Source organism: Drosophila persimilis, unplaced genomic scaffold (assembly GCF_003286085.1).
Source record: "Drosophila persimilis strain 14011-0111.01,24,50 unplaced genomic scaffold, DperRS2 tig00000431-arrow-pilon, whole genome shotgun sequence".
In the NCBI taxonomy this organism is placed as follows: domain Eukaryota; kingdom Metazoa; phylum Arthropoda; class Insecta; order Diptera; family Drosophilidae; genus Drosophila; species Drosophila persimilis.
Window position 1 is genome coordinate 3,808,377 of NW_020825312.1, and position 14,432 is coordinate 3,822,808.

General features: G+C 45.4%; 1 protein-coding gene across 1 annotated transcript in view; it reads left to right on the forward strand.

Moving 5' to 3' along the window:
• The window catches only part of LOC6604665 (ankyrin-2), a 65,646-nt gene that overhangs the window by 4,023 nt on the left and 47,191 nt on the right, over nucleotides 1-14,432 (forward strand). Inside the window, exons 3-12 of the mRNA XM_026989868.1 lie at nucleotides 3,015-3,116; nucleotides 3,180-3,632; nucleotides 3,706-4,470; nucleotides 5,006-5,209; nucleotides 5,627-6,554; nucleotides 6,705-6,836; nucleotides 7,929-8,211; nucleotides 8,267-8,673; nucleotides 8,745-8,956; nucleotides 10,855-11,059. Coding sequence (XP_026845669.1) covers nucleotides 3,015-3,116; nucleotides 3,180-3,632; nucleotides 3,706-4,470; nucleotides 5,006-5,209; nucleotides 5,627-6,554; nucleotides 6,705-6,836; nucleotides 7,929-8,211; nucleotides 8,267-8,673; nucleotides 8,745-8,956; nucleotides 10,855-11,059 — 3,691 coding nt within the window. The remainder of the gene's footprint in view (nucleotides 1-3,014; nucleotides 3,117-3,179; nucleotides 3,633-3,705; nucleotides 4,471-5,005; nucleotides 5,210-5,626; nucleotides 6,555-6,704; nucleotides 6,837-7,928; nucleotides 8,212-8,266; nucleotides 8,674-8,744; nucleotides 8,957-10,854; nucleotides 11,060-14,432) is intronic.

Genomic DNA, 14,432 nt, shown 5'->3' on the forward strand with positions numbered 1-14,432 from the left:
TTCTTCGTCTTCCCAGGATTACTTAAAGTTTCTTTTGAAACAATAAATCTAGTCCAGAACGACCGATGATATGGCTTTATCCCGGCTCTCCCTTTAAAGCACGTGCGAGTTGCTTCCATGAGAACGTCAACAAAAACAACAGGCACGTGTCTCTTGGGGGTGAGTTGGGGTAGGGGTAGGGGTAGGGGTAGTTCTCCCGTTTCCGCTTCCACTTCCACCGTCACTTCAACTTCCAGGAATCAGCGGCAGCAGCAGCAGCAGCAACCCCTGTCGCAAACGTATTCCAATTTCCAATTGGAAAGGGCGAGTGCGCAGGTCCTTCGAAATCCTGGCGTCGCCGACAGTTCCAGCCACGGCTTGGTAGGACTTTTCGCTAGTCGGACGCATCCAGTCTGGAGTTGAACATTGAAGAAAACGGCAGCAAAGTGCCAACTGCTCCTCAAAAAAACGTGAACCCCGAAGGGACTGTGTGTGTGAGACCAGTTAGGAATCCAATCAGACACGGACACAGATACAGATACAGATACACCACCACAGTCGCTGCGACAAATACACGGACACTGACGCACACACGGACATACACTCGTGCACATAATATAACACACCCTCGCACACCCTTGCACTCGTGTATATATTGCTTACATAAAGTCCAAGGAAAAATCGATAGGAGTGCATTTAAAATTCAAAGGAGTCCAGTGAAAACTCCGCGTGAGCTTTGCAAGTCTTTTTTTGTTTTTTTTTGCACAGTGAAAAAAAATTATGACTAATCAGTGACGACATACTACGCGAGAGCCGCTTACACAATTTCTCTACACCTCCGAAAATCGTAGACGTGGAAAGGTTTTCTCATAAGCGGACACATTTTCCCAACTGGCAAAGATGGTCACTGAAAATGGAGCTCAGGTAATCCCTCAGAGAGTTTCATCCCATGTACTTTTCAGCGTCCGTAGACTTTTCGGACCAACTGTGCGACTGTGGGGGCAGCCATGTTGGCGTCCATTTTGCGCATTATCGATTTTTCGCTGTCTGGCTGAAAATCGGCTTGAATTCACCGAAAAATATGATAAATATGATGCCTAAGAGGAGCCTTGATGGCTTTGTGAGACGCTAGAGGCCTGGGGTCTCAGTCCAAGTGGAGACCTTGAGGTCGCACCCGTTTTAGGGCCACCAACTGCAGAAGTTTATTGATTTTTCCGACTTCCTTTTCTGATTTGTGGGCGTTTACGATCTTTGCTGGGACAATGGGCTAAAAATAGTTGATTGCTGTAGCCGTAGCTAGTTGGATAGGCGGATAGTCGGATAGTCGAGTGGGGAGCGGAGCCAGGTGCTGGCTCACAGGAGCATTACTACCACCAGCACAAGCAGTGCGACATGGCTATGTGCGGAACTGGGTGTGGTGCGTGCGTGTGCCCGTAGTGTAAGGTAATGGAGATTTAGGTTAGCGCTGCTGATGACATGCGACATTCGTGGCGACGAGATGGGGAAAAATCCATACTATGAGTCATTTTTCTCTCATCTGCCACTCCGGTAACTGATTCTTTGTTGGTCCTTTAATGACATCCACTTAGACTGTGATTATGTTGGCACTTGGGGCACCATTTTGCCATACAAATTGAAAGCAAATCCACTTCAAGGAAACAACTCCTTTGGTTCAAGCACCCAATCTGCCCCGAGTGCGAGTGTGGAGCAGCTCGTTATACAATGGTGAGGCAAGCACCTTTGAACTTTTGCCCTCGCCCCTGGCTATCGCCAGAGTCTATTTGCCCAAGTCTTCTAAAGAGCTCTGCCACTGCCCCTGCCCCTGCCCGCTCCGGTTGGGTTGGGCAAACAGACACCAGGAAGCAGTCGTCGAAAATAACCTTCTTTTGAATTCGGTCTCCTACGAGTATGTATGCTCAGGGCATACGGAATGAGTCTGAAAGGCGGCTTTGGTTCGTTCCCCAACTTCCGCATTTGGCGGAGGAGGAGGACGAGCTAGGAGCAGAGTCGGGGAAATGGTCGAGCCCTCGCCTTTGAATTGCAACAGCTTCGAATGGAACGCAGGAAGGCAGGAAGGAAGCGGGTCTGGCGAGGTGTCGGCGCTGCGGCCACTACGTCGGCATCGGCATCGGCGTCGCGTCGGCTGAATGCCATCCAGTGCGAAAACTTCCAGTTGCAGTTCGCGAGCACCGTGCCATGACGTCACTTTCGATGTCGAATCCCTGGAAGCGGCGGGGCGTAAAGCCCTTCACAAAAGAAAACATAAACAAAACGCGGGTGCCGTGCGATAAAATCGACAGCTGGGTCCCCAACGGGTGGGTGGGTGTGCCTTTCGGACTGGAGGGTGGTGGCCATTAAGCCGAATTACACCTGCGCCCGACGTTGACCCCTCGCCTTGACCGCCGTCGTCTCGTAGTTGTTGGTTGAACTTGAGTCGGTAGCGAGTGCAGGGAGGGGCAGGTGAACGGTGAATGGAGCAGGTGCAGGTGCAAGTATTTTCCCGAGTCTAGTTCGGGGCACCCCGCTTAAAGTTGCGCAACGAAGGTTACGAGTACATGGCAACTATCAATAAAACTCTAAGTCCACTCGTTGATGGATACGCAGGTGGCACGCAACTGTTTTAAGGAGATATGGATAGGCGATAGGTGGATTCCATTCCGTTTCTGCTGAACGGAAACCACTGCCAAGATGGATGGGATTGTAGGTGATATGTTGCCTGGCTATAAATTCTTGCTGACCTTTTCCTGCAAGAATTAAGTCTTGTTTTTTGCGGAGTACTTGGCAGTGCCCCAAATAAGTTATTGTACCCGGTACTCGAAGAGTATAGGTATATATTATTTTTTGCGGTAGTAGTGTACACCGAGAAGGAATCGTTTCCGTTTTCTTGATCACCATTAACAGCCCTTGCCGGGGCTCGTTCCCCAACGTTGCCGCTCGTCTGTCTGCTTTCAACACATTTTGAAAGTTTCTCTTCGTTGGTAGTAGTACAATAAATAGATTGTTCTGATCCTAAATCGATTCTTTCATAATTACAGGGCGATGGCAACACATCCTTCCTGCGTGCTGCTCGCGCCGGAAATCTGGAGCGTGTCCTCGAGCATTTGAAGAACAACATTGACATCAACACCAGCAATGCGGTAATACCCCATTTGATACTTATCGGAGCTCCGTCACTAATCGATTTAATATTTGGTACTTAGAACGGCTTGAATGCCCTGCACTTGGCCTCCAAGGATGGCCACATACATGTCGTCTCGGAGTTACTGCGGCGCGGAGCGATCGTGGACAGTGCCACCAAGAAGGGCAACACGGCGCTGCACATCGCCTCGCTGGCAGGACAGGAGGAGGTGGTGAAGCTGCTGCTGGAGCACAGTGCCTCCGTCAATGTGCAGTCGCAGAATGGATTCACGCCCCTCTACATGGCGGCCCAGGAGAACCACGATGCTGTGGTGCGCCTGCTGCTGTCCAACGGTGCCAACCAGAGCCTGGCCACCGAAGATGGCTTCACGCCGCTGGCCGTGGCCATGCAGCAGGGCCACGATAAGGTCGTTGCCGTTCTCCTCGAGAGTGATACCCGGGGAAAGGTGCGTCTGCCAGCTCTGCACATTGCAGCCAAGAAGGACGACGTGAAGGCCGCCTCCCTTCTCCTAGATGTGAGTATTAACAACCTTGGAAAACTAATTTGGGAGTTACTAATGCAGATTCTACTCTCGTCCAACATAATAGAATGACCACAATCCGGATGTGACTTCCAAGTCGGGATTCACCCCGCTGCACATTGCCTCGCACTACGGCAACCAGAACATAGCCAACCTGCTGATCCAGAAGGGCGCCGACGTCAACTACTCGGCCAAGCACAACATCAGTCCGCTGCACGTGGCTGCCAAGTGGGGCAAGACCAACATGGTCTCGCTCCTGCTGGAGAAGGGCGGCAACATCGAGGCGAAGACCCGCGACGGCCTCACTCCGCTCCACTGTGCCGCCCGCTCGGGTCACGAGCAGGTGGTGGACATGCTGCTGGAGCGCGGAGCGCCCATTAGCGCCAAGACCAAGAACGGCTTGGCTCCCCTCCACATGGCGGCCCAGGGCGAGCATGTGGATGCCGCCCGCATTCTGCTCTACCATCGCGCGCCCGTCGATGAGGTCACCGTTGACTATCTGACCGCTCTGCATGTGGCGGCCCACTGTGGCCATGTGCGCGTGGCCAAGCTCCTGCTGGACCGAAATGCCGACGCCAATGCCCGTGCCCTCAACGGGTTCACGCCACTGCACATTGCCTGCAAGAAGAACCGATTGAAGGTAGTGGAGCTGCTGCTCCGCCACGGTGCCAGCATTAGCGCCACCACGGAGAGCGGCTTGACCCCGTTGCACGTGGCCGCCTTCATGGGATGCATGAACATTGTCATCTATTTGCTGCAGCACGACGCCAGTCCGGATGTGCCCACTGTGCGTGGCGAGACGCCATTGCATCTGGCAGCGCGTGCAAATCAGGTGAGTTTTCCTCACACAAGAAACATAACCTTCAAATCCGCCGCGGAACTGAAACTGGCAAGTGCCGGGTCGGGTCCCAAGGTCTCCTTCTTGTCCGTGTTTTCGTTGTCGTCGGTGGGGGCGCGGCGCCACGTGGCTTGGCTTCAGCTGGTAGTGCGCGCGGGCGCATGTGCGGGTCGCGAACGGGACGAATGAAGGTCGAGGGCATAACCTCCGGGGGCAAATGGAGGTAATTGTGCAGGTATTCGATGCCCTCGTTGGTGTAGTAGCAGTAGTAGTAGTGACGCCAGTTGCACTGCTGCTTGACAATGTTGCGCGAGATGGTCTTGATGACATAGTACTGGATTCTGTTATCCTTTTCGGCCACCATGACGCTCTCCGTGCAGATGTACTCACAGATAGCGATACGATTTGTCTGTGGGATGAAAATTTCGGCGGCGTCTTACGGGGATCGATGTAACAAGTCTCGCAAAAAGAAAGACCACTGGGTTGAAATGAAAATATTTGAATTCCATTTTGTCATTGCTCTTTCCAGACCGACATCATTCGCATTCTCCTGCGCAATGGCGCCCAGGTGGATGCACGTGCTCGGGAGCAGCAGACTCCGCTGCACATTGCCAGTCGACTGGGCAACGTGGACATCGTAATGCTGCTGCTGCAGCACGGCGCTCAGGTGGATGCCACCACCAAGGACATGTACACGGCGCTCCACATCGCCGCCAAGGAGGGCCAGGACGAGGTAAAAGAATTGATTGCGAAAAAGATCACGGACCACATCGACACTGTCTATCTGATGCAACTGTTTTGGATTCGTCATCAGGAGTTTTTCATTTGATTTTAAGTTCTTATATTCCGTTACATTAGTATCGTTTTTATCTTTTTTATTGACTATTCTGAGTATTACGATTACTGTTGTCTCTTTCTTTTTCGTTGTTGTCTCTTTTTTTGAATAAATGTTGCCACCCTGCTTTTTTTGTAGTATGGTATTATTTGTCTTCCTTTATACATATATATTTTCGTAGAAACGGTCGCACTCGAAAGTTCATTGCACGTTCATTCGCCGTAGGCGATCATTTCTCGTTTAATTTTGGCACAGAATGAGGATATAATTGGTAACCGATTGGTAAAATGTACACTTTCATTCACAACGCTTCAGGTGGCAGCCGTGCTGATCGAGAACGGGGCTGCATTGAATGCCACCACGAAGAAGGGCTTCACGCCGCTGCACCTGACGGCCAAATATGGGCACATCAAGATGGCGCAGCTTCTGCTACAGAAGGAGGCTGATGTGGACGCCCAGGGCAAGAATGGAGTGACTCCGCTCCATGTGGCCTGCCACTACAACAACCAGCAGGTGGCGCTGCTGCTGCTCGAGAAGGGAGCCAGCCCCCATGCCACCGCCAAGAACGGACACACGCCGCTGCACATTGCGGCGCGCAAGAACCAGATGGACATTGCCACTACTCTGCTGGAGTACGGCGCCCAGGCCAATGCCGAGAGCAAGGCCGGGTTCACCCCGCTGCACCTGAGCAGCCAGGAGGGCCATGCCGAGATCTCCAACCTCTTGATCGAGCACAAGGGAGCCTTGAATCACCCGGCCAAGAATGGCCTTACCCCCATGCATCTGTGCGCCCAGGAAGACAACGTGAATGTGGCCGAGATTCTGCAGCGCAACGGCGCCAGCATCGACATGCCCACTAAGGCTGGGTTCACTCCCCTGCACGTCGCCTCCCACTTCGGCCAGGCCAACATGGTGCGCTTCCTGCTGCAGAATGGCGCCAACGTGGACGCGGCCACCTTGATTGGTTACACCCCTCTTCATCAGACCGCCCAGCAGGGCCATTGCCATATTGTCAACCTACTGCTGGAGCACAAGGCCAATCCAAATGCCCAGACTGTCAACGGACAGACGGCGCTGAACATTGCCCGAAAGCTGGGCTACATCAGTGTCCTGGACTCGCTCAAGTCCATCACCACAGAGGATGAGGCAAGTGCCGCTCCAGCCCAGACCGAGGAGAAGTACCGTGTTGTTGCTCCGGAGGCCATGCACGAGTCGTTTATGTCCGACTCCGAGGAAGAAGGCGGTACGTATCTCTTGCTATTTTTACACTTTGTTCCATCCGACACTTCCGCCATGCTAGTCCGCCAGCACATACAGACCACGACCACACCCAATGCCCATAGATTTATGCCTAGTCTTAAGTGAATCCCCCCGCTTTCATGTGTGCCGTCAGGTCACACAAATTGGGAATTGGACGCGTGCTACGAGTACGGCATTGGCATTGACCACAGCCAGAGTCATCGCCCCCGGCCAGACACTCACGTCTACATGCCGTATTACCAGGGCGACACACTCTATGTCACCAGTAAGTGTCCACAGGGCTGGCAAGGCCTTGCCACTCTACTCGTAATCGTATTCGTATCTTACCCACTGGCCGTTATCAAGTGCACTAATTTGGCTGTAATTGGATACTGAGATTGACCACCAAAGTTAACCACTATAAATCGATATATACCCGTGTATACTATACTATATGTATATAGCACTTGATATAGGGCTGAGCTCTATCAATGTATAAATTAATTCTTGCCGTTGTAAACCAAATGAGTCCAGAGACTCAACCACTTCCTCCCAATCCCCATTGTTTCCTTTGTGATTTCTATGTGTTTGGTTTGATTTGTTCAATATGAAATTCCATATCTTGTCCGATGAAGATTCATTATTATATGTATTTGTACCATTCGTCTGTCCGTTGGCACTACAAAAGAATATTCAATCGATCGTTATCGTTACCCAAAATGTATATATGTACATATATCTTAAACTACTCTCCCTATAAGATTGTATATTCTCTGATATCAAAGAACCGGATTATTAGAGACACTTTTGATTTAACTATCAGCGCTCAGATGCAGATAAATGTTCCCGTATTTGCTTGTACTCGTACCATGGCATGAAATATACCTACTACTACTCGTATATATGTACTTGTGTATCCCATGTATCCATCCTTTATCAAATCTATTGTATCAATGTATCAAAAATATGCTCCTGTTTAATGATCATGCTAGCTTTACATACTATATCATACATATATCAACTATTATTCTACCGATTATACAAATACAATGAAGCATGTCGATTATACAAAATTTTTAAACTAAAATCAAACTCATTTGCATTCTTCTACTTTCAATGCACCGCGCTCTCGCTCTTGCTCTCATTCCAAATGCAACTCAACAACAACAACAATAACAACAACAACAACAACAAAAACTACAACACCACAACTACACCACCAACTGCAACTACAACTACAACTACAATCAACGCTACTATATGGCCAATTGGACTGTCTTGTGCTTTATTAAAATAAAAACGATATGGAATGCAACCGAATCGCATCGAAAACGCAACTGCAACTGCAAACGAAATCGAAACCGTATCCAAAATCTAGGCGAAGATAATATGCTATCAGATCAACCATACCGTTATCTGACTGTTGATGAAATGAAATCCCTAGGCGACGACTCGCTGCCCATTGATGTGACCCGCGATGAGCGCATGGACTCCAACCGCATGACCCAGAGCGCTGAGTATGCCGGCGGTGTGCCGCCCACAATTGGGGAGGAGGTGATCAGTCCCCACAAGGCGCAGGTGTACGGTAACTCGCCCAAGGCCACCGTGGATGGTGTCTACATTGCCAACGGACATGGACACGATGAGCCACCGCACGTTGGGTGAGTAAATTATATTCATTTTAGAGATTTAGTGTCTAATAAGATTGTCTTGCAGCCGTAAACTGAGCTGGAAGAGCTTCCTGGTCTCCTTCCTGGTAGATGCACGAGGTGGAGCCATGCGCGGCTGTCGCCACAGCGGCGTTCGCATGATCATTCCATCGCGCTCCACCTGCCAGCCGACGCGGGTCACCTGTCGCTATGTAAAGCCACAGCGGACCATGCATCCGCCGCAGTTGATGGAGGGCGAGGCCCTGGCCAGTCGCGTGCTGGAGCTAGGTCCCTGCTCCACCAAGTTCATTGGGCCCGTGGTCATGGAGGTGCCGCATTTCGCCTCGCTACGTGGCAAGGAGCGCGAGATCATCATTCTGCGCTCGGACAATGGCGAGACCTGGCGCGAGCACTCCATCGACAACTCGGAGGAGATCATCCATGATGTCTTGCAACAGTGCTTCGAGCCAGAGGGTGAGTCTGGGTTGGGTGGGCAAGGCTTTAGCTTTTCCTCGACTATAACGTGGCTTCTTTCCTGTGTGCAGAAATTGCCCAACTGGAGGAGCAGGCTGGCAATCATGTGTGCCGATTTGTCACCTACGACTTTCCCCAGTACTTTGCCGTCGTTTCGCGCATTCGCCAGGAAGTGCATGCCATCGGGCCCGAGGGCGGCATGGTCTCCAGCACAGTGGTGCCGCAGGTGCAGGCCGTCTTCCCACAGGGAGCCCTCACCAAGAAGATCAAAGTTGGCTTACAGGTAAACCTCTTTAAACCGCGCAAAGGCGTTGCGCCTGAGAAGCTACGAAAGATTAGCGTCAATCATGTGCCCAAGAAGAAGCGCTTCTCGCTCATCTGGTAAATCACAGAACAAAACCAAAACCAGGCCAAAACCAGGGCGAAATATATCTATACCAAATACGAATTACGAAATACGTTATCTGTCAGGCATATATAATCGTGCATTTAATCTACAACTTCCTTAAAATGAATATCAAAATCAAAATCAAACTCCAAAGAATGCAAAATACGTTTTCCAAAGTAGAAAATACGCATTTACTATAACCAAAGATACAATCCAATAGCCAGTAACCATCTATGTTAACCCGCCTCCTTAGTCCTGTGTAGAAGTATGGTAGATGGTATGCACCTGTACTTATTCGGAAATTGAATATTCGGCGCCATGCAAAGGCGATGCACAGTGAAGGACCTTCCTTTTATTGTGTAAATCCGGCAACTGTGAATGGCCTTTGCAGGCGAAATCTTTCTAAATCATTCTCCAAATGTTATTTATGTATGAAATATGTGCACTTTGTTTGAACTTATCGAAACACCTAAAAACTTGACGGCACTCAGCTTATGGAGCCATTGCGGAATCGGCTTCCGATTCCACTTGCTAACTAATCACAGATGCTAGATGCTATGCAGATAGTGACATACAATAATACCTATATACAACATACATATATATGAAGAACATACTGATTTTGATCATGGATCAAGAGCGACTTCTGTAATGCTCTCGTAAAGAAATTGTCCAAAAGAAATACATTGATATCGAAATCGAATTATTATGATACATTTACCAATATGCTATAACTACTATAAACTATTATTCATACATTATTTATGATCTATTTATGCATAAGATTATACCAGTTCTCTGAAATGCAGTACTACCCAATAAATTTAGTTCAACAAAAACTTTATGCCAATGAAAATGTTTTAATTACTTTTCATTTGATTCATTTTTCATTCAATTGCTTTTTCAAAACGAATACAAAAAAAAAAGAAAACAAAAGATTATACATATCTTAAAAGCAAAAGCGAAATAGAGGTTTAAAGAATACTTAGATAGTTACAATTGGGTCCCGGTTCGAAGTGCCTAAACGAAGTTGTAACATTTTAGCCTTACGGCATCGTAAGCAAAAACCGATTTTACAATGGCCCCCACTCATGAGTTCGAACTTTTCGCACGTTTTATTTGCATTTTCTCTGTACCTACTCCTCTAATACTATATGTATGTATCTCTAATCTAAATTCTTCGTGAATATTCTTCCGTTTTAAGTTTCTGATTTCTGTATAAACTGTATAAAGCTCTTAAGTTCTGTTCTTTGAAATATTCTTGAGTTGTAGTCGAAGTTTTTTTGATGACTAAATTTATTGGGACATAAATGGGCTTGAACATTGTTATCGTTTGTAGTTAACTTATACCGTATTTTAACTGAAACATGCTGAAACAATTGCTCAATACCACCATGAATACGAAAAACGATATGCATAATACATCAAACTGAATAATCATTGTACAAACAACAACAAAACTAAACACACACGACCCACAGAAAAAGCCAAGGCGAGTGCTGGTCAAATCGAATCGAGAATGTTCACCCTTTTAGCCCCAGACTCATTTCATTTTATTTTAATAGTTTAATAGTATGTTAATTTCATGTCGTGTGACAAACCAGAGGCGCATATTTCGTATATACTTGGTTTTGTTATGGATTTTTCTTACCATTTTAAGTTCTGTTCATCTCATGTACATGGTACATACATATGCATATACGTACATATGCATATGCGTATGTGTGGCCGATGTGTGGAAATCGATTTTTGCCTATTGAGCCAATCCGAAATTCGTTACACTCTCGTTCTAGGCCCAGCCGGTCGATCCCGATCTAACCGCCAAGCTGCTGGGTCGTGGAGTGGCCGTATCGCCGATAGTGACGGTCGAGCCGCGCCGCCGTAAGTTCCACAAGGCCATCACTCTCAGTATGCCGGCCCCGAAGGCCCACAGCCAGGGGATGATCAATCAGTATTCGGGCAACACGCCAACCCTGCGGCTGCTATGCTCCATCACAGGTAAGTTGTAGCTGTTACCGATTCGCCATCCGATCTTTTGTGTTGTTCGTAAAATGTGATCCAAGCAGTTATTCTAACTATTATGAGTATACCTACCCCCACTTACATTTACATTTACATTACGTTAGTTGATGTTTACGAATACAGATCCTCCCCAACCTCAAACTTCCAACCCCCAACCTCCTACAACCTACAACCTCCTTCTCTGTAACTCTCTCTCTATCTATATCTCAGGCCTTCATTTACTTCATTCCTGGTTATAATTTCTTGAGTGTATACTATATGCTTTGGTTGAGTTGATTTCGTATCTGCTTTCGTTGTTCATTTTAGTTGTCTATAACATTTAGATTACAAGTATCTCATGTGCTAATAAGTAGTACTCTATAAATACCATACATGTCATATACTACTACTTTAAATATCCAACCCAAGTACCTATGCATTATGTTGTACAGAGAAAAATTGCCAACAAAAACAATATCAAAAAATGAACCAAAGATCTAGGGAGCATTTTCAGAGATGGCTCTGTGAATTCGGTCCAATTCGTTTGTATGTGTAGGTCTCTCCCATGTGATATCCATTGTGCTTGTGTCTGTGTGGTAGATGCTACAAGTTGTTCTCGGGTGTTCCGGCAGGGCCCCGCCACGCCATGTCTCGCCCCCGCCTCGCCTCGCATCGTATCGTATCGTATCGAGTAATCTCTTTGGATTTTAGCCCAGTTGTAGAGCATTCGTCATTCACCCTTGCATACAGACACGGATACGCTCATACATGTGCATCCACAACACCCACACACAAAACAGAAACACAACACACGACACGACACTACATGATACGAAGTACAGTTACAACAAAATAAAACTCTTCCTGTGACACTTACTCCGCTCTAACCTCAATGTCATGTTCAGTGTGTCTACTCCCTCTCATTGTGCCTAACGGTGATTGTTCCGTTACTCTCTTACTCTTACTCTCTTTGTTACTCTTTGCGTTCGTTCGTTCGTTTCGGTTTTCCGTTTCAATTTCAGTTTGTTTTTCTGATTTTCGATGATAATTTTAGTGTTGAGCAAAAGACAAATAAAAAAACAAAACCCAAACAAACTTCAATTTCAATTCTTGATTGAAAACATATTTATGTAATTGTTCTATAATTTCGTACTAATGCGTCATTGCATATGTGTGCACGCATTCCGTTCTGTTTTCTCAATCCATTGAAGGTGTGTTTCGGAAAAGGTCTCTAAAAGGTAACTAAAACAATGGCTCAAATGTCACAAATACTAAAAATAAATAATACAAATTCAGAAATTCACAAACATGTATGAGGTTTCAAATTGAAACTGTTTAAAAACTATAAAATCGTTATTTGTTCATATTTAGTTGTTTCGTTCTATGCCAAACAAAAAAAAAAAAATACAATACATAATGATTAATTAACAATAACCATTACCGTTGCCATTACCACATGGTATGGTTGGTTGTGTTGCGAAAATAAGGCAAATAACAAAATCCAAGAAGAAATTTGACAAAAAATTTGAAAATTCTGCATATTTTATTTATGATAAATTCTCTTGTTAAAACCAACTATTGCAAATATTTCGAACATTTATTTTCCAACTTCTCTATGCTTTAAAAGACTTTCATTTTCATTGAACTTTTGTTTCCATTGAATTTCCATTATTCGGTTTATGGTTGTACCTTTTTCTTTGAATTCAGAATTGATTTTCATTTAGTTGTTCTTTGCTTCAATTCGTGTCTCGCTGCCTCTTTGGGTTTACTACTGAAACGAGTACCAGAAGCTCAGGGTTATCTTTTGGGTACCGCTTTTGACCCCACTCCCATTGGCAGAGTTCTCTGGGCCAAGATTTTGCTTCCGGCTCTTCGAAGCAGCTTAGTTTTCCAATTTATCGTACTTTTTCGAACCTTAAGCTTGTGATGCAAACGTCTTTGCTGCCTTCTACTAACTATCTCTCTAACTACATATCTCTCCCTATAATATACCATAAAACGAACTACTAAGCGACTTTCTGAATGCACGCGGTTTATTGCTAAATATATACGATATACGATATACTACGATACCTAAATTGCACAATTTCATTCAAGACTTTTGTAGGTTTTTGTAAGCTAACTAAGACTAAATGCCAAATAAAGTTGCTCTTTGGGCCATTGAAACCGTACTAAAAGCCAGTTCTACTACCTTGATTTGTTGAGTTCTATTCTATTTGGTTTATGATTTGATTCTAACTCCATTCACACACATCACATATCTACATATCTACTTGTTAAGGCTTTCCAGCTTTACGTTTCATTTTGAAGAACCATTTCAGTTGGAATGTTGTGCACCTGATTGTTGTTTGGTTATTTGTTGTTATTCGTTGAGAGTTAAACGTTTATGTTGTTTGCTTTTATTTCGCGTTACACATAAAGCAGAATATTGTGTACATTAAATGTTTTCCAAACTAAATATGAATGATCAATTTCGAGTTTCGAATTTCGAATTTCTACTGTTTGTGGCACCAAAGAGAACTTTTCTGAAACTGAACAAATATCAACTATTGAGGAAGAACCAGAAGTCAAGCTAATGCTAAGGCTATGGCAAGCGATAATAACGATATACGAGATATTTGAATATATGTAATATCGAAAAGTAGACGATTACTTTTACTACATTCCTGAAGTCAGTTGAAGTTTCTAATCGTATGATTTCCTTGTTCATTTGTTCTTGATTTGGTTTCGTTTTGGGACTTTCGTTTGTTTTGAACACATTTACAAGAAGAAACACGTGACACGCTCACCTTTTTACCATTCAAGAGAAACCAAAGAAATATGTTTTTCCAAAGTATTAAGCATGTTGTTTCGAAACGGCTTCGAAGTAAGCGCAACAAGTACCCTAGTACTCGTACCTCTGTAAATGCTACAGCCCTACTAAACTAATCAAATAACCAAAATGCTTGAAATCAAAGTGCAACTCATCTAATCATACAATCCGCCACACCACACCACACCACGATACAGTCCACCCATCACCACACCACACCACATAACACTCAGTCAAATATCACGTCATGCTATGCCTTCCATATACCATATACATACATATACTACGAGTACATCTTAAAAAAGAAGAAACTTACTTAATATTTCCATTACTTATCGCTAAATACTCGTAAAATTTTAATACTATACCATATTATTCTACTCGTACTATATACAATATACTATATACAATAATACTTTCCTATTCCATATAAATGCTTTGTAATTAACACACACACACACACACACACAATCGCAATTCTCTCTCTGAACAAGATTTTCAGTTCAATTTTATCGTTTCGTTTGTGAAATTAGTTCAACAATTTTGGAATTCAATATA